This window comes from Echinococcus granulosus (genome assembly GCF_000524195.1).
Source record: "Echinococcus granulosus chromosome Unknown EG_S00106, whole genome shotgun sequence".
NCBI lineage: Eukaryota > Metazoa > Platyhelminthes > Cestoda > Cyclophyllidea > Taeniidae > Echinococcus > Echinococcus granulosus.
The window spans coordinates 250227-272787 of NW_020170486.1; the positions used below are offsets into that span (position 1 = coordinate 250227).

At 43.6% G+C, this 22561-nt stretch overlaps 6 protein-coding genes across 6 annotated transcripts; 2 read left to right on the forward strand and 4 right to left on the reverse strand. All coding sequences in view use genetic code 11, as the record gives it.

Moving 5' to 3' along the window:
• Nucleotides 1-694: 694 nt before the first annotated feature.
• Nucleotides 695-2177, reverse strand: EGR_08454 (putative dolichyl pyrophosphate Glc1Man9GlcNAc2 alpha-1,3-glucosyltransferase; the record flags this gene model as incomplete). The annotated part of the gene is made up of 5 exons (XM_024497703.1): nt 695-1077; nt 1246-1343; nt 1410-1567; nt 1638-1760; nt 2163-2177. The coding sequence occupies 5 exons, from the start codon at nt 2175-2177 to the stop codon at nt 695-697; spliced, it is 777 nt and encodes a 258-aa protein (XP_024347922.1).
• A 775-nt stretch (nt 2178-2952) lies between these two features.
• EGR_08455 (putative dolichyl pyrophosphate Glc1Man9GlcNAc2 alpha-1,3-glucosyltransferase) lies at nt 2953-4825 on the reverse strand (the record flags this gene model as incomplete). The annotated part of the gene is made up of 7 exons (XM_024497704.1): nt 2953-3096; nt 3139-3236; nt 3275-3392; nt 3438-3505; nt 3747-3936; nt 3978-4056; nt 4779-4825. 7 exons carry the CDS (start codon nt 4823-4825, stop codon nt 2953-2955), a joined length of 744 nt encoding a protein of 247 aa, XP_024347923.1.
• A 615-nt stretch (nt 4826-5440) lies between these two features.
• Nucleotides 5441-6113, forward strand: EGR_08456 (C-1-tetrahydrofolate synthase, cytoplasmic; the record flags this gene model as incomplete). The annotated part of the gene is made up of 2 exons (XM_024497705.1): nt 5441-5876; nt 5923-6113. 2 exons carry the CDS (start codon nt 5441-5443, stop codon nt 6111-6113), a joined length of 627 nt encoding a protein of 208 aa, XP_024347924.1.
• A 91-nt stretch (nt 6114-6204) lies between these two features.
• On the reverse strand, nt 6205-7876 carry EGR_08457 (WW domain-binding protein; the record flags this gene model as incomplete). Its single annotated transcript, XM_024497706.1, has 5 exons — nt 6205-6601; nt 6700-7225; nt 7259-7334; nt 7372-7500; nt 7802-7876. 5 exons carry the CDS (start codon nt 7874-7876, stop codon nt 6205-6207), a joined length of 1203 nt encoding a protein of 400 aa, XP_024347925.1.
• Nucleotides 7877-8294: 418 nt separating this feature from the next.
• Nucleotides 8295-8724, forward strand: EGR_08458 (60S acidic ribosomal protein P1; the record flags this gene model as incomplete). The annotated part of the gene is made up of 2 exons (XM_024497707.1): nt 8295-8367; nt 8432-8724. 2 exons carry the CDS (start codon nt 8295-8297, stop codon nt 8722-8724), a joined length of 366 nt encoding a protein of 121 aa, XP_024347926.1.
• A 296-nt stretch (nt 8725-9020) lies between these two features.
• EGR_08459 (Copper-transporting ATPase 2) lies at nt 9021-21612 on the reverse strand (the record flags this gene model as incomplete). Its single annotated transcript, XM_024497708.1, has 23 exons — nt 9021-9056; nt 9144-9619; nt 9769-10098; nt 10197-10281; nt 10489-10781; nt 10949-11177; nt 11216-11407; nt 11825-11920; nt 12095-12280; nt 12487-12663; nt 12740-12864; nt 13344-13452; nt 13529-13714; nt 13790-14023; nt 14387-14609; nt 14785-14855; nt 14951-15112; nt 17442-17626; nt 19214-19408; nt 19536-19806; nt 19937-20280; nt 20825-21161; nt 21508-21612. 23 exons carry the CDS (start codon nt 21610-21612, stop codon nt 9021-9023), a joined length of 4647 nt encoding a protein of 1548 aa, XP_024347927.1.
• Between the last annotated feature and the right edge of the window lie 949 nt (nt 21613-22561).

Here is a 22561-nt window from a genome sequence, read left to right on the forward strand (position 1 = left end):
GGTGATCGAACGATATCGGCCGAAGTAGTTCACCGAGGAGATACAATTTCCTGGATTTTTGACTGTGAACATTTTTAAATTACTAATTCATTTCTATGACTTTTTTGTTAATAAAAAAAAGAAACAAGAAATAAAAGGCAACGCTACTTTGCAGAAGAAGCACTCAGTGTATCCTATTGGTGTAATCTGTTTCAGCCATCTGTCATTCAAAGGTAAGATTAGATCGTTAAAACAACGTCATTCAGGGGATGTCTCACTGAACTTACCCGATTGGTGAATCAAGGGGGTTGCTCTGTGATTTTGATAGCCCGTTTTCAATTTTGCGGGTGAGTTTGCATCTCGTGATTGATAGCTGAGCAGTTAACTATAAGTCTGGAGACATCTACGAGGTGAGATCAGTCGATTGTAGGAGTTACTCTACCAACTTCATAAGCTGGAGTAAGTCATGCTGAATCAGGTATGCGTAAAGCAGCCTATCCAACCAAATACTCAAGTGGGGGTGCTGAAGTAGTCGCTTCACTTGTACACAGGAAAATAAATGCAGAACTCACCTCCCTGTTAATATGCGAAGAGTTGAACAATCAAATATGTTACAGTTCAAACAAATTAACTACCATTTATTTGAAATATTTTGACCAGTTTCGCCTTCACAATGGAAGGGGAGATGGAGGGGAACACACATTTCAGGTTACAACTAGTCGTTCTTCTTGAAAAAAGACTCTTTTGCTTGATAGAATTGATTCTCACCTTCATCCTCCACCTCGGCTTGCTTCTCTCTCCAGAACCACACAAAGTTGATCCATATGTAGACGAGGAATGCCACCAACAGGCCTACAGCGCAGTACACCGAGGTCAGCATTAGGGGCAGAAATTCTAAGTGTGGATACACACGAGGAAGAAGGATTCGATTAACAGCTAGAAGAGGGATCAAGCCAAGAAGGTGGATTCGAGCGAGACTAGTCAATTCAGGCCAGAGAGTAGACAGAAGACCGCCAGTAACTGGATTTGACGAGCGTCCCAACAGGAGATATTGAGTTAGTGTGTAGAGTAGGTAAGAAGACAGAACAATGGGTTGTTCTAAAAGAAGCGGGTAGCCATGTTCTAAATTTACTCGGGGAGAGGAATGCCGTTGGAGTTGTTTACTTTTAATACAATTAAGAAGTGATTAATTCGCCAAATTACATAGCTATGGGAGGATTTAACAAGGACCGAATCAACGCGGAACTATGAGACTACCAAACCTACCATTTGGAGTAAATATCAATGGAAGGAGGCTAAAGTGAGCAACGGTGTTGACATAAAAGGCGATTCCCCGAAGTCGTCGTGAAGCCACAGCTAAAAATCTGCAATAGCTAAAGCACATGTTGCACCTTTTTTACTCAAAAGTTCACAGAGAAAAAAGGACCCACGTTAATGGAAGAGTTATCATAAGAACAGCCTTTTCATGAACATGCCAGCCAAAGAGGAAGGACGCCCAAGCCGCGGCAACAATGGAGCGAAGAAGAATGAAACCGGAATCTACTGCTTGCATACCATCTCTATGCCACTGGCAAAATACCAGACTGGGCTATAATAAAGAAGCGATTAAATATTAGTTTTACACTCCTCGGACAGTTGGAAAGAATAAAGGGAATTACAAGCATGAAAAGAGCAGTCAACAGGGCTGTGTGCAGAGGTCGGATGGTGAGTAGACAGAGGTGTTCATAGTTGCCCGTCAGTCCACTGGTCATTGGCACCTGATTCTCCAAAGATCCTGTCGGCTGGCGCAAACATAAGTGGGAAAATAATCCTGAAGGAATCACAATGACTTGTAAACAAACTGCCACTTGGGAGGGGACAGGTAACAGGAAATTGGAGTATTTGCATCCAACATGGTCTACGTTCAGCTACAGGGCTACTAAGTAGACATAAGTAGTATTGGTGACGGGGTACAGCTGATGCAGTGAACAAGTGAATCCCGGTACATTTACTACTTTTTTTCGCAGCGAAAAATTGAATAAATTGGTAAAACAGAATTAGGGAAAGGAAAGGCTCGTCACTTGATGACATAATCAACATAAGAATACGCAGGATGAGAGTGCTGGCGAGACTGAGGTGATGCCTTTTAACAACCCTCCCAATCTCATCCTTAACTCATATTATTTTCCAGTATGAGATCTTACGCCGCTCTCTAACATCGGAAATAGAACTTCACGTCTACTGATTCGCTCGTCTTGGGAAATTATTTAAAAGAAGTTTGACTGGTACGCCGCGAAGTTGACTCGCATGGAGTGGACAGACCACAGTTGTATTCGTTTGGCCAGTAGCAGATGAGCGATACTGTCGCCATACCGAAGCCACTTCCCAGCACAGCTCAAGTAGACAGTCAGTAAACAAAAGATGTGGTTCTCGATAGCCGGTGCAGAAGAAACAGATTCACAGTCGTTTAGATGTCCTCACAAATCTTTATGCTCATGTGGATGACGACCATCCATTTCATGATCTCCACAACCTTCCCCTTTTGATGATGTGATGGCGGCTTTGATGTCACCAAATTGATTTATCACACTATTCTAGTCCCTTACGGCACGACATTCTATACTTCCGTCGAAAGAAAAGGACCCTCATCTGATTCGCCTTCAGCTTCGTCCCTGGAATCGACTTCCACTCAACTCCTAAGGCAGACGGCGCACCCTTCACATTCAACCAAAATTCCGTAAAAAGTCCTCTCCAAATAGGAGTACCCAGACGGACTGATACTAATTACTTATAAATGCTCATAAATAGTTACGCGCATTGGATAAACGTCCACAAGTCTCAGTGAAATAATGCCGAAATACACGATCTCCTTGCCTATGAAATACGTGACTCATTATAGTACAGAACAATAGCTACTGAAAACCGAAATAAGTAGCAGTGACTCTTATACCAATTGACCTACAGTAACTCGATTGGTAGCCTTTACTAGTTCAATCATCCCAAGTAATAAAACATACCAGAGGCACTAAACATCTTATCCGCAGCATTGTACAAAGCCCAGAAGTTTGGAGCCCAATAGGAGTGGCACAAACCACGTTGAAACGGAAATAACCTTGCAAGCAACTCTGCCAATTTACCCTAAAGAACGAGCACATATTGTGGGGACGAAATTAAACTTACCCAATAGATAAAAGGCGCCAAAGAGACTGTGAATACAATACCAACAACTGCAGCCATTAGGAACAAACGGCCAAGCACAACTTTGACTCGACCACTCTCTAGGGCAGTGAGTCTATTTAAAGAAAGGCCAGACTACCTCTCTTTAGGCAGTAATGAAAGAGCATAAAAACAAAGTAGACGGGAGCAACATAAACGAAAATATGCTTGAAGTTGAGCAAAACAGAAAACCAAAATCCACTCCATAGGAAATTTCCCTAAAAAAAACAACGGAAACCATTAAAGGAATAGAGCGATCCTACCTGAAAGGCTTTGAGGATGGATAGGAATAGTATGCCAAAGAGAAATCCGTTGTACTGAAAGTGAATGTCTTTAAAGGGACAAAACGTTAAAGAAGTCGGATGGATGGGGACGCAGCTATTGATGGGTTACATTTTACCAAAAAATATGGAAAAATAAAGGATACGATCAACCACAAGTAGTCCAAAATTAAAGGCGAAGAGAAAGGTTGCAGTCAAAAAGGTTATACGAGCCTTATCTCCAAGCGGTCCGAATATTTTATGCAGCATGCTTAACACAGCACATACGGAAGAAACACCTAACTTACCTACAAATTGAATAAAGGAGGAGGCATTCAGACAATAAAACCGTTATACGTTGGAAGTAAATTGTAGTTAATGAGGAGTAGGTCTCAGTAGACAGAACCACCATTTTAGGGTCCAATTTGCTACCAATTTGTGCCAGAGCCCACTCAAAATAGGCAAAGAAGGGGGGATAATCCAAAGTCCACTTGCTTGTAGCCTAAGGCAAATGATATGATCTAATGAATGGGGGGAGCTAACCTCACTGTACCACTCCGATATGTTGGTGCAGTATGTGATAGCAAGCCAATTTCTATGAACCTCAAAGTCCGTAGAATGACTAAATTATGCCATAAAGTTGGGTACCTACTATGCCCCAAATAAAAGGCTTTTAAAAGCTGCTGAAGCCAAAATTATCAGAATTCCATCAAACAACATAATTTTCTGAAATGAGAAAAAATAGTGCAAGGTTAGTCGGTGTTGAAAACAGGAATAGCCATTGCTTAAACTGGTGGAACCCTCGAGGGTGGAGTATACGTAGATGATAGTATGTCAGTATAAAGAAGGCAAAGAGATTGCATAAATCACTCTTGGTTAAAAAAGGTATCCACGTTGTCCAAAGGGAAGTAGAAAATCACCGGGCGTAGAAACAAGACAAAGACGATACCAAAATCAAGGCAATAACAGCGAAAAGAGAATGACTGCTGCCAGCATTCTAGCACAAATATTGACGAAGCCGAAAACGTTTCATGGAACAACAGAACAATGGATACCACTTAAGCTAATAACGAACAAGGCCTTAAACTGCAAACTGAACAGGTATAAAAACTAATCTCCAGAAGTACGGGAAACCTCGAATTAAATTCAATACTGTTGTGCCCTTGTTGCTACACTATCTACCCCCGGCTTCCTAAATACTCGGCCAGCCGATTCCACTAAATTGGCAACTGGGTTAGAATTTAAGCCAATTAAAAATCTATCATTCTGGCCAATTGTTAATAAGAGCAGCAATGTAAAATCGCTTTAAAATAACCTGCATAAAGCATCGAATATATGAAAAACCATGCCATTATTCTCGCATTAAACGATTTTATCTTCAGCATAACCATCTTGTAAAAGTAGAAACTAAAGGCTGTGCTTTTTAGGCTACTTTGACCCAGTTGCACAAATGGCTAGGCTGCTTCTTGGTGGGCTGATTGCGGAGTAAAGCTTCGTTTCCACTTTTTTGTCAAATTTAGTTTATTTCTGTCATATACAGAAGTTTTGCTAAACTACAGTGTAACCCTTCGTGAGCGTCCTCTTTCTTTGTAGTCGAATACTGAAGGAGATAAAGCAAGAGATTTCATCCTTGAACGAATCTGGCCCTTTTGAACCAACATTGGCCGTTTTGCAAGCACGCTTCCCTCATTGCGATTTATTGATTCTTATGCATGGAATTATTGAGTTGCATTTGTCTAATATTTCAGACTGGTTCTCATGACGACCCAGACGCCTACACACGCGGGCAAATTAGAGCAGCCGATTGTTCGGGGATCCGCCTCAGAAGAGTTACCGTTTCCAATGTATCCTCAAGTGAAGAGTTAGTTGGCCAGATTGCCGCGTTAAATTGCGACCCTAGTGTACACGGCATTACCGTCCAGGCGAGTTTCATCGCCAAGTAATTAACGCTGCATTATAGCTACCCATAATCGCCAGCGGAAATTTTGACACAGACGAAGTCCTAAATGCGATCGATCCGAATAAAGACGTCGATGGGTAGGGTTACTTCCCCGTCCCAACGTATTAGTCTATCCACCTGCCAATTAGCTCACATTTGCAGCGGCAGCTACTTGCGTTGGAAGCAGTGCCCCTTTCTCATTCACCCTTCCTGCGTAGCTGCTGCTTGTTTACTTCTCCTACAAGAGACCGGACCCATACCGATAGGTCTGCGCTGCCTGGTGGTCGGGCGCGGCCGACTTGTTGGTACTCCTGTGGCCAGCTTAATGCTACGATCTGCGAATGCTACCACCACCATCTGTCACACGGGTACCCGATGCCTCGAGGAGGAGGTAAATCGTGCTGAAATCCTCATCACAGGGGTCGGTAAGACCAATCTAGTGAAGGGTGATTGGATACGTGCCGGAGCAATCGTAATCGACTGCGGGATAGACGTTTCATCAGGTAAAAATCACTTGTTTCTAAATCAGATTCATTTGACATGATATAGGAAAGGTTCTTGGGGATGTTGAGTTTGAGAAAGCTGTCAGTCGTGCTGCATGGATAACACCAGTGCCAGGAGGTGTTGGACCTCTCACATTCGCCCTTCTCATGAGGAGCACTTTGAACGCAGCAAAAAGATTTCATAATTTGTCAACACACTCACCTTTAATGGAACCAACAGGTATCTTACTAGAATAGAGTGCTTTTTACACAAATTGTAGAAACGATAAAGTTAAGAATGGTGCATTGACTTTGTACAACTGCTCCTACGAATATACCATCAACTAAGTCAGTCGTCGTTGTTTCGCCTTCTTAAATTTCGGGAAACATTGGCTTTTCGCTTAAAGGGAATGGGTGGCATTGGAGTGACACATGGTTCAGGTTTAATCTCAGGGTCAGATTTGGGTCGGAATTCAATTTTATGAACAGCCCTTTTGGCAGTCGACGAAACGGGTGCTTGTTTTTCCTCGAATTTGAGACGGTAGTGTGAGGATATGTCCGCCTCATTGACCTGCGAAAGGTGAGACAGGAGTTCTGCCTTCTCCGTAATCTCCTGCAGCTTCGCTTCATCACCCTTAAAAGTTTTACTCGCGAAAGAGGTGATTCGAAGCTTGATATCGCTCTCTGGTTTCACAGGCTCCAATTCCTCGGGGACAGAATACATGGACGCATTTTCTGCTGGTTCTCTACAAAGGCGGGGATTTTACATACAATAAAGACCCTACGGAATGAAAAAATCGAAGCATAAATGAGAAAGTTCCATAAACAATGGAGGCACACTTACTCAGGGATTACTGGTTGCCATTCACCCAGTAGGTTTATTCGCGGTCGCTTCTTATTGCTAGGAACCATAGTGACGGGTTTATCTTGGGGTATGGAACATTCAGTGGTTACAATCCTTGTAACATCTGGCGGTGGAAGTGGTGATTGACTTTCATCAGGTGAAGCGCCAAATGCCTGGCAAACGGCAGTACTGGCTTCGGAGACACCGGACTCGCTTAGCTCAACAAGTCGGTTAAATAAAAACTGATCCAGCCTTTTCTTCTCCTGCGAGACACACTCGGAATCATTTGCTGGTTGAATCGAGGTCTTAGGGCGCTCCCATTGCGTGACTCCAGTCTTCTTGTTCCAATAGTACATTCGGCCATCGGTTGTTTTTACTTCCTTCCATTCATAAGTAATGGGTTTGGAAACCACTGGAACGGAAGCGATAGGTGGAGCAGACTTCTTTTTTTCGCTCTTATGCACCTTCGACTGTTTTGCTTCTTGTATTTTCTTCAACTTTTCCTTCATAGTACCAAACTGATCATCTGGCTAAGCTTAGGGAAAGAAAGTATTGATACCTGAGAGGTCAACACCATAACGTTTTGCGAGAGAGGGATCACGCTCAATATCCTTCATCATCCCAACAAAAGCCATCTAAAGGAGAATCCAAATAAAAAAAGTATTCCCATACGTCATTGATGAGCGATATCTTCTCACGCATTTTCCCTTTAGAGGACGCAGTTGCGTTTCGTTGAAGCTCATTCAACTTCTTTTGCACATTGCCGATATGACGCTGACCACTCTCGTGATTATTGATACTCTAAAATATACAATCAAATTGCAATCTGCCTAATATAGTGAATATGCCTCGAAGAAATGCAACATAGGTAGTAAGAAAGGGATATCATATTGAAGAGAATTTGGAATTACGATCAAGATCTATATGAACAATAGAACAACTTTACTAAGATTCTACACAGAGAAATGGATTACCGTAGATTATTACCTAAATTCTAGGACTCGTTATGACCTAGTGACCATAAACACCAGGGAGGAGCTTTACGCATATATTTAGGCAGTACCAAGAGTTGCGGCAAAAAGCATTGGGTTCAAAAGCTTACAATGGAATTATCTTGAATCCAGCATTTGCAGATATCGCAATACTTCTTAGGATTACTTTTCCAGTAGTCAGCCATAGACCCAGGCTTAAAACTGGCGCAACGACGGCGATGCCTGTTAATTTGGCATAGCCTTAGGGGTAAATGTTGCTCGAAACAATTTTTGAGAAATTCCTTCCAGCGTGTATGCTGCTAAAAATTTTTATCTTAGCAAAATATGTATGCGATGGAATTTTATATTCGTCTGGTCTTCAATATAAGGCATTCTGTATTTAGCCTTCCTAGTTAAAAATATTTGCATTAAAAAGTCGTTTCTTTTTAGCTAATGAATATTGGGGGTAACGGGTGAGTTTGTTGATATAAGCTTATTGCCACCTTTTATAACCTGCTGTTGTTTTAAGCAGCTGCGCATATTCTGTCGCGAGAGTTTTGCCTAAGGCGTGTTGCTCCATACTTGGCTAAGGAACTAGTTCGGCTCACGCTCTATTAGTGTATAATGGATACCAAGTCAGAAATTGCTTGCACTTATGCTTCTCTCATTCTCGCTGATGATGACATTGAAGTAACGGGTTAGTCCCCATGACTTAGTCGGCTGCTTTGACCCTTACTAACGTTTGCTGTTTTTCTCTGTAGCTGACAAGCTTAACACCCTGCTGAAGGCAGCCAACTGTAAATTCGTAGAGAGTTACGTCACAAGTCTCTTCGCTAATGCGCTCAGTGGACGCAATATTAAGGACATTGTCTCTGCCACATCGAGCGTAAGTGTTGCTCCTGCGCCTGCCGTCGCTCCTGGCCCCGCTGCCTCTAAGGTCTCTGGTGCTGCTCCGGCTGTAGAGTGTGCTCCCGAATCAAAGAAGGAGGAAGAGAAAAAGAGGGAAGAATCTGAGGAGTCTGACGGTGATATGGGCTTCGACTTGTTTGGTTAAGTCGTATATATCAAATCCCTGGATGTAAGCAATCCCTCTTCTGATTATTCTGGGCTGATTTTTGGTGTGCGCTATTCGTTGCGTCTATCGCGGAAATTTTGGTGTAGGCGTGTGGTTGTTAGCATGTTTTCATGTCCCTACGCCTATAGCCGCACTTCTCGATTCCCCTTTAGCATCAGTGAAGGCAAGTTGACGCCTGGCGTTTATTTGTACAAACTTAAACAGATAGCGGAATTTCGTCAGGTGGAATGTTTAGTGCGTCCGTTAGCCGGAGTGTTTGTGTTGGGTAGCTTGAGTTACTTGTTCGGAGTGTTGTCGCGTTTTACTCGTACCTGAAATGTAACCAAGCACAACGTAGTCCGTCGTGGGGCGTCGGTTGTTATGGTGTTTGCCACCTGAAATCATCCACGAGGTGTTACCTGATCGATGGTGAGGCCGCTGTTTGTCAATAGCCTCAAGTATTTCTGCGACACGAGCGATGCTTCCGTGGGCTTCTTCCATCGCTTGAGCAGGAGTGAAAGACAAACAACGGTGACGGAGGACGTGGCCATAGCTGCGGACGACATCCATGGCGCAAATTCAATTCCAATGGGGATAAGGAATCCCATCGCAACTGGAATGGCGAGGGCATTGTAGATCAGAGCAGCAAAGAAGTTGAGACGAATGCGACGCACTGTAGCCCTCGAAAGAGAAATAGCAGCCACTACATCTACGAGGTCATTACGCACCAAAACGACGTCTGCTGTAGCCACAGCAACATCGGCACCACAACCGATGGCGATTCCAACGTCGGCTTGAGAGAGTGCCGGACTATCATTAATTCCATCGCCAACCATTGCGACGAATTCTCGTTTTCGCTGCCTCGGGGCGGTCGGGCAGATTCCACACCAAGCGCCTACAATCCATGTGCACGGATGAAGTTCAAAAGGTTAGTAGCATCATTGAGTCAAGTGCCTGCAGCTATCAGTGGGTCACTACTCACAACCATTCACTAGCCAAGGGAACTTAGATACACATAATGGGAATAAGAATTACCATGCCTACAGAAACATCGGCGATTACGCCACTGGCGTTTGTTGCGTTGGCCAATGTAGGTATATTTCCCCTTACGGTCATCGAAGAATCTTTTGCGGCCAGATCTCTCGATCGGTACTCCGAGATCACCGGGATATAGGTAGAGGGAGGCCTCACTATCATCATCAGTGTCAGAATAGGAGTATTCCAGGAAAGAGGTTTCAGCCGTTTGATCCAAGGTGTCAGGGTGCTTTGAGGATTGAAGAAATGCCACTCGTTCACCGCTGCAGTGCGTGTCTCCCTCCACCTTACCATTTTTCATCGCCGTTTGGTTCAACTTCGAGAGTCCATTACCACTTGCTAATTTTTACAAGTTAACAGAATCATTAGGGAGCGCATTGAAAGGGGAAGTGCTCACAAATCCCTTGGTACAGGATATTTTCAAGAGGACGGATTACCTTTGACATGTCGGGTCTGTATCTGCCTAACTTGCATAGCCTTGTGTGCAGGAATCACCTCGCTGTAGACATCACGGATACCGACCTGGAAGGTAAGGGTGAAACAAGTGACTGGAGCTCATTATTTGAGTATTGCGACTCAGGTGTTTTGGGCGTAAAAAAAAAGAAATCAGGCGTCAATTTGTCGGCTCCGTGAAAACGCCTACTGCCATGAAGATAGCACTTGTCTTTACTTGACAGAGACGACACTTCAAAAAGTGGAAGAGGCCAGATAATCACCAATAAGCCTAACCTTTCTCGCGATGGAGGTGGCAGATCGAGTATTGTCACCAGTTAAGAGAGCCACGTGAATCCCCATGACTTTGAGGGCTGCAACAGTTAGAGCAGCCTCAGGTTTGATCGGATCAGCAATTGTTATGAGAGCAACCAGACGACCATCGACTGCCACATGAACTACAGTGCGTCCCTCCTCCTCATCCATTCGTACGACAGAATCCAAATCCATCAATGGAATGGCGACAGCGTTCTTCTGCATCCACCTCTGATTGCCTATGAGCAGATGGTAGGTGCCGCCTTGAGTCACATCTATAGGAGGTAGGAATGAAAGACAGGACACTGGGATCATCCCCTTTAATTCACTCAACACACTTTACACAGAACAAACTGATGGAAGGCAAAAAAGAGACAGAATGAAGGTGAAGAGAGAGAGATGGAACTGTATCCTACACCCAAAACCAAAGACTGAAACCCACTAGCCCAAGAAAGTGGTGAATTGTCCGAGTTCCACCTCACTGAGTAGTAGTTCAGTTCCATTCGCAGAGCAGCATCGTAGTCAGCGTAGAGTTGGGTCTGTTGAACTGACTGTCTATCTGATGGCAAACGAGTAGGTCGAGGTAGTTCAGGTCCGCTAGGGCAGTCCTCCGGAGACACGATGACATCACAGGACATTCCATAGCCCGGTGAAGTCTCTGCATTGATCACCTTATAGAAGATATTACCAGGTGACAAGTCAATCTTACCTTGGCAAACTCTGACTTCCAAATGCTCCCGTTTGGCTGATCACTGAAGGCGGATTGAGCACTGCGAAGCATGCGAACAATAGCTGTTGCAATTGGATGTTGAGCTGTGGACTCCGCACTACCAACCATGTAGAGGAGACGACTTGGTGAAGTAAGTGCGTGTGGATCAACTTTTTGGTTTTTTGATTCAGGCTAAAAGCGTAGGTGGCTTTGTTTTAATCATCAAAATAGGCGATTCGTACCTACACTGAAGGTGTTGACAACAATGACGTTTACAAAGTGCCGCCAGTAATTATTCGAGTGTGACGTGTGCGTACTACAAACTTGCACCATGCCAAAGGTAGCAACGGCTTAGAGACCTATTTTCTACCCTAGGTGACAAGGGGAAGGAAGAGGAGGCGGAGGAGGAGTTGTGAAACACTGGCATCAACAATTGACACAACGGATTGACAAACACTACCTGGATGGAGCAGTACGCAAATTAGGCATTCTATCGCTGTCATACAGCATCACTTCACTTGTCACATGATTTATTGATGGGTCTCTGATCAGGGTAGGCGTAAAGATAAGATCACTGGCATTGGGTAGCATCTTTATAAGTGGACTTACATTGGAAGGCGTTGCAGGCATAAACATGACTATTCGTGAGATTTGAGGACGACCCATGGTGATTGTTCCAGTCTTATCGAAGAGGATAGTAGAAACCTTAAAGTATTTGTGGATAATTGGATAAGTGAAGCGCCAGAAAGAAGAAATTCGTAAGTATAAAGCGATACTACTTAAAATTCTAAAAGTAGCGTGTTGGGTGCCTTAGGTTGGCTTATGCAAGACGAGATCAAGAGGGATGAGGGAGGGAATAGTAAGGGAGGAGGAGCGTACCTTGCGTAGATTTTCCAGCGGTTGACCACCCTTAATGAGGATACCATGAAGCGCTCCAACACCGGTGCCTACCATTACAGCAGTGGGCGTGGCCAAACCGAGAGAACAGGGGCAGGCGATTGTGAGCACATTGACAGCCACTCGGAACGCTTGATCCAACACGGCACCGACCAGAGAGCACTCCGGCTAGAGGAGAGGGGAGGGAACGTGCATCAATGTATTGCCACCCGGCCACGTATTCACTTCAGCTCGTCTGACCTGGACCTGGTGACCTATCGCCTGTTCATTCTTGGCTGGATTTATTCAGTTCATTAAAGAAACCACCCTTAAAGCAGTATGTCATACAACAGCCTCCTGTCGCCAACCTACCTTGGTTAGCTTACGGCTCTTACAGAGAAGGCGAAGGGGGGCAGGAGGAGAGGGAAAACGATGCTTACAGTGTACCCACGAATAGAAGATGATCGACAGAATCCAAGCACAATCCAAAATATTAGAGATGCTAACGAGAGGAGAATAATACAGGGCACAAAGAAGCCAGAGATACGATCAGCCAACTGTTGTATCGGAGCCTTTAAAATAGACAGAGAAAAAGGGGACTTAGAGATGAGGAGGAAGGGGAGGAGAGAAAAGAGGAGAAGGACAGACCTTGGAGGACTGAGCATCCTCAATTAGAGCGATAATCTGTGCGAGGGCGGATTCACTGCCAATGTGTGTTGCCTGGATGTAGAGAAGGCCGGTGAGGTTTATTGCACCACCGACTACAATGTTGTCTGTAGAGAAGGAGGAAAAGCGGTTGCATCATTTAATGTCAAATTTCATGCTTGATAGGCTGATATGAGCAAACGGGGGGAGTGAAGTTTGAAGGCACTAAAATTGGGTCTTGCTTCTGGTCAAAGTCGTTTTGTAGATTATGGAGAAGGCGTAGAACACGAACGGTAGGGAGCTGTACCATCGAGAGTAAAATCTCAGTACCCAGTTCAACTCAGTTTGTAAAGTAGACAAACTGGACGTACGCGACGATGGCGAGGACAAATCGCCTACGTTTAGGCCTTCTCTAATGGATCCCTCTATCCAATCACCGGCACTTTCCCACCTTTTTTCAGCTCATTTGCTAGTCAAGAGAGGAGGGGAGATGAAAAAGGTCAAAATAATTTGTCCAGTGAGTTCCAATTTGCAAGATGGATATGTAGTCATGATGGAATAAAACGGAAGGATTGATAAGCTAGAAAGGTGATAACTACTGACTAACCAACAGTCTTAGGAACAGGCATAGATTCTCCCGTCAGCAGAGACTCATCGCAGGAGGAGATGCCAAATATCACGCGACCATCCACAGGCACTTTCTCACCAGGTAATATCTACGAGGAAGTGATAACATTTTGACATGTTAGACAGATGACAAGCGATGAAGAAGTAAACGTCAGCCAAAGTCACTTTAATAATGTCACCACGTTGAACCAGTTCGACAGATATGCATCGTTCCTGGTAGTTCTGGAGAGTGTCGATGGTTAGTTGCTCCCCACTGAAAGCCTCATTTAAAGCACCGCTTTGTGGTTCCATTAGCGTGGCCTCTTTGGCTTGAAGTGACAACAGTTTGGAGACAGCTTCCGATGTCCTTTCCTAGGAGACAACATCACACACCACACTTGCATCAAAGCTGTCGAAAGTGAAACAGACGGGGACTTGTGTGCAAACCTTAGCTAGGTTTTCAAGCCACCTTCCAAGAGAGATGAAGAGGAAGAGCATAGGAGTGGTTTCAAAGACGGTGCGTGGACTGGTGGGCCATTGTTGTATCATGGCGATGAGGACTACAACCACGGAGTAGGTGTAAGCAACTCCCGAGGCCATAACGAGGAGGACATCCATGTTGGCCATACCGTGCTTCAATGAGTTGTAGGCACGTATGTAGAAATTCCGACCACTGATTGCCTACAACATCAAAAGTACCAGTTGTAGCTATCAATCCATGCCATCCAGGGGTTTGGCTAAACTGACTGGTCGCTAGAGAGGAAGGCCGGCTACCATGGAGGTCTGAGTGATGGCAGAACAAGGCCTACAAGTCAACCAGGTAGGCATTCGAGTGGATTTGGAAGTCTTCTTCAATCCACTTGATCTGTACACAGACTCCTGAGAGTGTTCATCCAGGCGAATGTACAAACCAGGGCAAAAGCTGAGCTACGAGTCCTTACAGCCTCCCATGAATTGACATTCTGTGAGCCATTTTAGCTTCATACAAGGCGTAATGTGGACGGAGATAATCCCAGAGCTAAAATACGAGGGTTTAAGTCCCACCTGAACAGGAGTAGCCAGAAGCCAGAGAATGAAATTCTCCCATGAGAGACCAGGCAAGAGCATTGGCTGTGAGTGGGTCGGAGACGTCTCTTTTGAAGTGTTATAGGATCGTGGATGACAGTAGCCGCCAACCGGACTATGCGGCCAAATTAGCATGAAGAGCATCATGGCGAACATGGTTGGCAAACCGAAGGCCAGATTGGTAAGAAAGACACAACGCCATCTAGAAGAGGAGAAAAGGGATGATAAAAAGCGGCTTTTGTGTAACACAGGTCGTCGATTCTCTACAGCCAATAGGAGATAAGATCATCTACCTTAGAGGAAAATAAGCTTTCTTGCCTCATTTTTAGCCAGCATCTCAGAGATCAAGATCATTGGGAAGGAGTAATAGATGTTACCTTTTAGTCTCGTCAAAATCTTCAGTGGATTTGAATTCCGGCTTGTAGACGGACGCATCGAAGCCCATATCCTAGGAAAAAAACACACAGATAAGAGATTAGACAAGTACTACTTATTAATATTACTGATTGGATAGATTCAAAGGGGTCCGATAAAGGCGATTACCTCGATAGTCTTTAGGATAGATCGTGCTCCGACAATACGGGAATCGAAAACCACCTTCCCACGTTTTGTTGCAAGGGCTACAGAAGCCGAGGTGACACCGGGTAACTTTTTGATTGCTGTCTCAATTGAATTTACACAAGAGCTGCAGGTCATTCCTAATATCTGAAGGCCAAAAAAAAAATAAAAGGGCTGAGTCCAAAAAGTAGTTTCTTGATAAATGTGAAAACAGTGTGACTTTGATCGGATTCGAAGCTTGACTGCTCCTAGGTCAACACGTGCTCTCCCCCCCTCGCCCTAAAGATTCACATCAGACCATACCCCTCTGCAGACGTGTAGATTAGTCTAGACATTCAAGTAGTCACATAAACTATTTTATCCACACCACCGGACCTTGTTATGCGCCGCCAAACGCACCAGGAGGAGGGACAGGGGGAGGGTTGAAAACACTGGAAAATTGAGTTTGTTAAGCCTGCGTAGAGCGCTTACCACCAGAAATCGTAGCAAATCAAACAAAAGCCATCATGAAGGAGTTTACTGAACAAGATGTAATTCTGGAAGCCCAACAGCTGGAGGAGATTGAAGTCACGCGCAATTCGGTGTGGAGGGGCGATATCACCCCTACCACCCTCCCCCTGTACACCAGCCTAAATGCTGAAAATGTGACTATATTACACCAGGTCGTGCCAATGCAAGGGGTCTGTCACATACATGGGAAAGCTAGATGAGCCTTGAGTCCCTCCACAATCACATTTAGGTGTGGAACTTCTTAATAATGATAAAATATGCAAGATTCCGGATCGACGATAATGATAGGAAATAAAACTGAAGATACTACTAATTGAATCATTTCAGCGGAGAAATAAGGAAATTTTGTATATTAATGCTTTACGTAGTAACAAGGCAATTTTTGCAGTAAAAAAGGACTTAAAAGATGCAAGGAATTAGGAGGGAATAAAATTATGCTTGGATGATCGTAGGTGACAAGTGGGCGCATTGGGTGAATTTCCTGAGGATGCAAGACTCGGTGATGTTCTGTGGTCCACTGAGTGAATGCGGGTAAAAATGATTCAGCAACTCTCCGACTTGCTGAATACGGGCATGCCTGTGTTGACCGCAGATCAACCTTTCATGAGTAAGAAGGAGCGGGACCTTTGGCCTGATTTGGCAGACGGCTTCCCTGGTGCTGACGAGATGGGAAAGAAGCTCAATGATCGTCATTATGCGAAATTCAGTCCTACCCGCGGAAACAAACAGCCAAATTCAGCCATAGGCCGCCGCCGTTGCTCACCCTTTTACCGTCTAACCGACAATTTCGCTTCCTACGGAATTAAGGCAAGGACACGGGGCTAATCATCAACCGCAGAGAGGAGGAGAGGGCAGCATGTCCTTCCCTTAACCCTGCTCGGAGATAACAAATGACTTGTTTGCTCGCTTAACATAGGCACACAAAGGCCATTCTTTAACACGAATCAGGGCGTAAGTTGATCAGCAATCTGAAAGGAGATGCGTTTTCATGCATTGAAACAACTAGAGTTTCCTGGCATTTGTCACTTTAATCGAATTAGGTCTCTTTGCTCAGCGGAATCCACGAATTCCACCTCTTACTGGATGCTGATGTCAAATAGTTAGTTCGTCGAACATGATGAAAAATTGCTCCTAAGTACTGACAAGTTAACCTTGACAGAGTACTCACCCAATGCAATGCTTCGCATCTACCCTCAAGTGATTCACTTCAATCCCTACCTTCTGAGTGGTACGGTCACCAACTGCATTTGCTTAGCCTCGATGAAGCGGATAAAGTTGGCAACGGTGGCGTGGACATTCAAAATAGGCGAAAAGGACTAGTAGGCCGCCTAACTTACGTTTTTACGCCTTAATGAATGCATATAAACAATCCTGTAAGTTACATTCGCCAAAACTTTTTAGCCAATCAGATTTCACTGTAAAGCTCTTGGCTCTTATTTAATTGGCCAATGTTGCGCTACTTTGAAGGTCAAGCTTTTGAGCTTGAGAAATCTAAAAGTTGGAAGGCAAGTACGCATTATTTGGTAGGAGAAGAAGAGGATACTGGGACATTCAGGCGCTCACTCGTTAATCAGTGGCGGGAAAAAGGGAAACGAAAAAAAGGATGGAGAATAAACTGAAGCACAGGTAGGAAAGGAAGTAATGAATTTATCCATACGCCTGGATAAATTAATTAAGAAGGCATGATGATGGAACTGTGCATGTCATATAAGTAAGGCATCCCTTTTGTGGGTGTTATGTAATGCCCCCACCTTCCTCTCAAATTTAAAGAACCAAAAAATAGCATATCTTTAACTTGATCAAGATATAACAAGAAGAGTTGAATGATTGACACTTCACAAGGCCTGACATCGCGTACCATACACCGCCTTCCCCTTCACCCCCGCTCCTCCTCTTGTTTTGAGGGACAACTCAATCAGGATGGGGACCGGAAGGTAGTTAGATATAATAGAACTGTCTGACTTACGGTGACTTCCAGAGTTTGGGTGCCTTCATCACCATGTATTTCGGCAGCTCGCCTCACCTCAAGAATCTGTGCGGAGAATCCGAGCTCATTGATTTGCCTTGTCAGAGCGGAGGGCTGGATGAGTGTCGGATCGTAGATGATGTCAGCCTTCATTGAAAGTAAACCAACCGTCGCGGATCTCACACCTGCAGAGAAAAATCAAGTGATAATCTCGCATCATGCCCAGCAGCTATTTGTACACAACACTTTTCAATGCTGCTTAAAAGACAATTAATTTTCCCGAAAAATATTTGAAACCATTTCTTTGCTTCCTTTCCCTCCAATCTGAAATTCTTCCATAAGGAGATTAGTCAAATTTCTGTGAAATTACGGCAGAGGTTATATTAGGTTATAGGCGTTGAAGGAGCCGGTAGAGGAAAGAAGGTTATGATACGTGTACTTATGCTGGAGCTTGGCTTGACCCTTGAAAGTATGAAAAATGGGCGAAACCAGTGATGGAAGAAAAAAAAGGCGGAGTAAGTAAGTTCATGGGTTAACAGGTTAGTAAGTGTGAACAGACAGCTACCTAAGGAGGGACGAGCCACCTCTTCAGCGGCTGAAGTACCACCGGAAAAATGAAGCAATTATTGTCCTCTATTCTCCCATCCCAATATACGTTGCGTAATTAACTTTTGTAATATCTCATTCTCGGAAAGCAAACTGTTTTACTGCCATACACACCACATTCTGGAGAGGCTACGCGACTGAGCTGTATGACTACATTAAAAACGACGTCGTATAAGCCGACAAGCCGGAATCACATGCTCCAACGAGTAACCGGTAGTGTTTAAAAGATGCGCAGGTTCATGGTGGGAGAAGAGACCACAGGAACGAAAGTAAGACAAACTCTTATACCGCCAGACTGATGCAATTTTTTGTCTATGCTATGAAAGGCATGCAGACAAAGAAGCAGAAGCATTTGCTGCTTCCCTAGAAGTTAATAACAAACCAATTGTAGGGAGGTGCAGCGAGACCTACTCAACATCCTTTGTTCACCAGATAGAAGGGAGAATAAGAGAGGTGGAGGTGTTTAGCTGGCATCGAGCTCAACGAAACATATTTGAAGAACAAAAAGTGGGAGTGAATGAACAAATTTTTTCCGTGCTTTTGCTCTTCACATTAGTAAATTTTTCCAGCTAGAATGACAATCTGATGGAGAAAAACATCCCCTCCCCTCATAATGAAAATCCGTGATAAAAGTGTGTCAGGGCACAGTATGACCCGATTCAAATTCTTTTTTTCTACGGCCTTTTCACCGACTAGTTCTGTGTTTTCACACAAGCCAGAGATTCGGAGAACTTAACAACTTCGGCATGCTTAAAAAATACACCTTTCTCCTAGAAACGGTAATAAAGATAACACAAATCTTTTCGATTCCAAACAATTTACGTTTATGTCTTATTCAAAAGTAATAGTTGTTTACTTATTATGATAAGGGGACCGGCTTGCCAGAAGGAAAGAAACCAGCTAACAAGCATAACAGATAAAGCACATTCCCGTTTGCTCCATAGAAACTTTTTAAGTTGCTCATTTCCTTCATTTTTTTCGCCTTTTCTTAAATAACTTGTAAGTAACTTGGACAGACATGTGGAAAAAGCAAAAAGCACAATTAGTCACCGGAAGGAAGATTTCTGGAAAAAAAATTAGAAATAATATGACGTATGCTATGAACAAATAGCCAAGAAACAAACAAGCAATTACGTAGCACATCCTAATACACAAGATTCACCTACCCGGTAACTTTAAAAGGGCGTTTTCAACAGTTTGGACGCAACTGCTGCAAGTCATGCCTGTGACACGTAGGTGGCAGCACTTCAGGGCATGAATTGGCGGTTCCAAGTCTATTGTCGTCATTTCTCCAACTTTAACTTCTTCGGAAAGAACTGGTGACTTCAAAGTCGTTCGGCCATTTTCGGTAACAGATGTGCCTAAAGTAAATAATGGAATTGCTAAAAAGGAATGGACACACCATTTGTCTTTAATACGAGGATGACCTCATTAGGAAGCATGTGGGGGGGAAAATATGTAGTAAAAATAGATAAAAAAGTGCCTTACTGAAATCGTCCGGCTTTGAAGGACAGTGGATGCCTGAGAGGTCACGCAGATGACAGCTATACCCGAGATGTGTGATTGCATTGTGCAGTTGGGTCAAGTGAAGCCCTGCCAGAAAGTCTGTAGCCGAGGGTATCGAAGAATGAGAAGCTAGAATAATTTCGTCTTGGTCCATTAACACTTGGAATGCGTCATCGGGAAGTGTGTGCCTAAGGACATTCAAAACCTCGTCCTCACAGACCTTACAGCATACACCGTAGATGGAGACATAAACCTAATGAGGAGGATAAAAACAAGGAGGAGAGATTGAGAAATGACCTGGACTTGGACGGTAGGAGGACATAGAATTACAACCGTCCATGATGACTGGGATCATATGGATGGGAGAAGAACCAGATCACTACCTCAAAACCTGTGCCGACGGAGGCAATCCTAGCAGACGGAAATCCATTGCCGGTTAGAATATCAGCAATAGAACGGGTATCGAGGCCTTTAGAAAGTGTAACAAGATGACAGTACGCCTGCCCCACACGACAGACTGCGAGACTACTTAAAGAAGCAAGATTGAGACGCCGTCGCAATTCCTCAATCTCCGGGGATGGAAGAGCGTCGACTATTAGGTAGGCTTTGTTGCCTGGTAAACGCAGCGATGAATTCAAGGGATCGAACTCTGCCGAGGTGGACTCAGCTACACTGGAGTCGGCTAAGACTACTCTAAATCCTTGTTTATTCAGCTTGCATAAAAGTTCTAGAAGGGGAATTACAAAGTGGTTAGTTTGATAGTTGATAGGAGGCAGAGCGGATGCATAAAAGGTGAGCTATTTTTAGGACACCAAGTATTTGTCTCCGTCCACATTACTGGTTGGCAGACTTGCAAAGTAAGAAATGCTAATGGACAGGACGCAGCTTTTACTGTGCCACGTAGCAACTCCAGAGCAGCATAAATTTGCATAGAGAAGAAAGAGGAATACACCACCATAGAGGGGCATTATGCACGTAAAGTATTCTACCGCGTATTAGGTAATGACATCATTTAGAAAAAATGTGGGAGATAATTTGGTGTACTTAATTTACAGAGCTGGTCAACAATAGAACAATTTCTATAAATGAATTAACACCCACAAATTGCACTTGAAAGTGAACTTGTATGAAATATTGAAGAGGGGATTGAAGAAGAGAAGACAATGGGGGAAATATGTGCAATACATTGGTGGGAATCGGAAATAAATGCAGGAAAAGCTGATAAAAGTAAAAGAAAAAAAGAATGAAAGAAGAATAATATATTCGCCTACCCTGATCAATTAGGCTATTCGAAAGAATCCAAAGATCAATCCTACTTTCTTTCTCGAATATTGAGAAGTAAATAACTCCTGGAAGAGTATATAAGTATTGAGAAATTATTGCAACATCGGATGAATAAAATCTGAAAGACTGGTGGCGGATTTCGCTTGGGTGGGACTCTGCAGATGAGACGGATGGAACTATGGATCCTCTTTTCGACGAGGTCTCGATACGATTTGTCATGAAGTGAGCATCAAATCCAATGCCTGATATTACTTCTGTGACTTCGTCCACAGATATTTGAGTTGGAGAATGTATTATTAGGGCCTGCTTTTCTTGCAAATTGATCTAGATGAATAAAAACCCTTCCGATGCAAGACAATCGATCACCAAGCACTTATTAAGAGGTTAAAGTAAAAAGACGCAGAATGCTTACTAATTGTAAAAAAAACTATGTAGAATAGTTGTGTACAATAGTGTGTAATATCCCTGTGTGCGCATTACCATTCCAAAGATTATTGAAGAAAGTAGTGTGCACACAAAAAGTTAAAAAAGATTTAAAAAATTTAAGCAATTCCTTCGCTTCCAAAAACAGGTCCAAGTATCATGTCGTACTCAGCTAGCGCAACAACATTTCTCTATTACCTTTATTTGTAAAATGTTTGGTTCACTAAAATAAAAACCACGGGCTTACGTCTACAACGAAGATGCCGTTAACACAGTGTAATGTATTCTGGATCGTGCTAACACAGCTTTGGCATGTCATTCCATCAATGTGTACGATACATGGTACAAACATCTCGACATCAACGCAGCCTAAGATTGACACCCTTAAACCACCCGGTTTATATCTACATTTCAAGGCCGAACCAAAACCAATGAAATAGTTGGTTTACTTTTGTTACTACTTTTTCTAACGAGAGCTAGGCATTTAAACTGTACATTCACACAGGCGAAATCTTAAGATGTGACAACAAGAGCAAAGCACTTTGGAACTCAAAGCAAAAAAGCAAATTTTTTTGCTTTGCCTTTGGTACTTTGCAAGAAAATATCCTTAAGTAAAAGTAAGGTATCTACCCCTTTGATTTTACAAATATGTACGCCTAGTCTTTTTTTAGGTTTTTGTAACTTTTTAGGCAGTGTAAACCGAATGAGGGAGACTCCTTTAATAAAATCCTTTGATTAAGAAATTTGGGCACTTCAACGTAGTCCTGTCAAAGTACACGAATTAGAGACAACGAAGGAAACAATTTTTCAGAAATTCTACCTTTGTGCTTGCGTCTTCAAGCAAGGGATTCCTAGCCTTGAAAGAACAAGCGTCTTGAAACACTCAGTACGTCGCGGTGAAGCCCTGCTTCTTTGGTTACCGCAATATCAAATACTGTGCCCTCTACGAAAGTCCACTGCATCTATTAATAGGCCTAATTTATCCAAGTAATACACTTCAAAAAATAATAAGAGTTATTAGGATGCTTGAACATGAGTATCTCTGACTTAGAATTTCAGGCTCGATAGGACGGCTGAAGTGCAAACAAGATAGATAGCCTTCCCCAAATTGGGACCTCGAAGACATAGGGGGCTTTTGATCTGCGGTCCCAATTAACGCGTTTTCCGCTTAGTTACCAAGACCTGGCAGTCAAGGTACTTGGTCTTTCTTTCCGCTTGAGGAAGGTTCGCTATTGCCTGTGGGACAATCCTGCTCGACCAGCCTAACTTGATCTTAACTACTTGCGATCCCAAACAGCGAA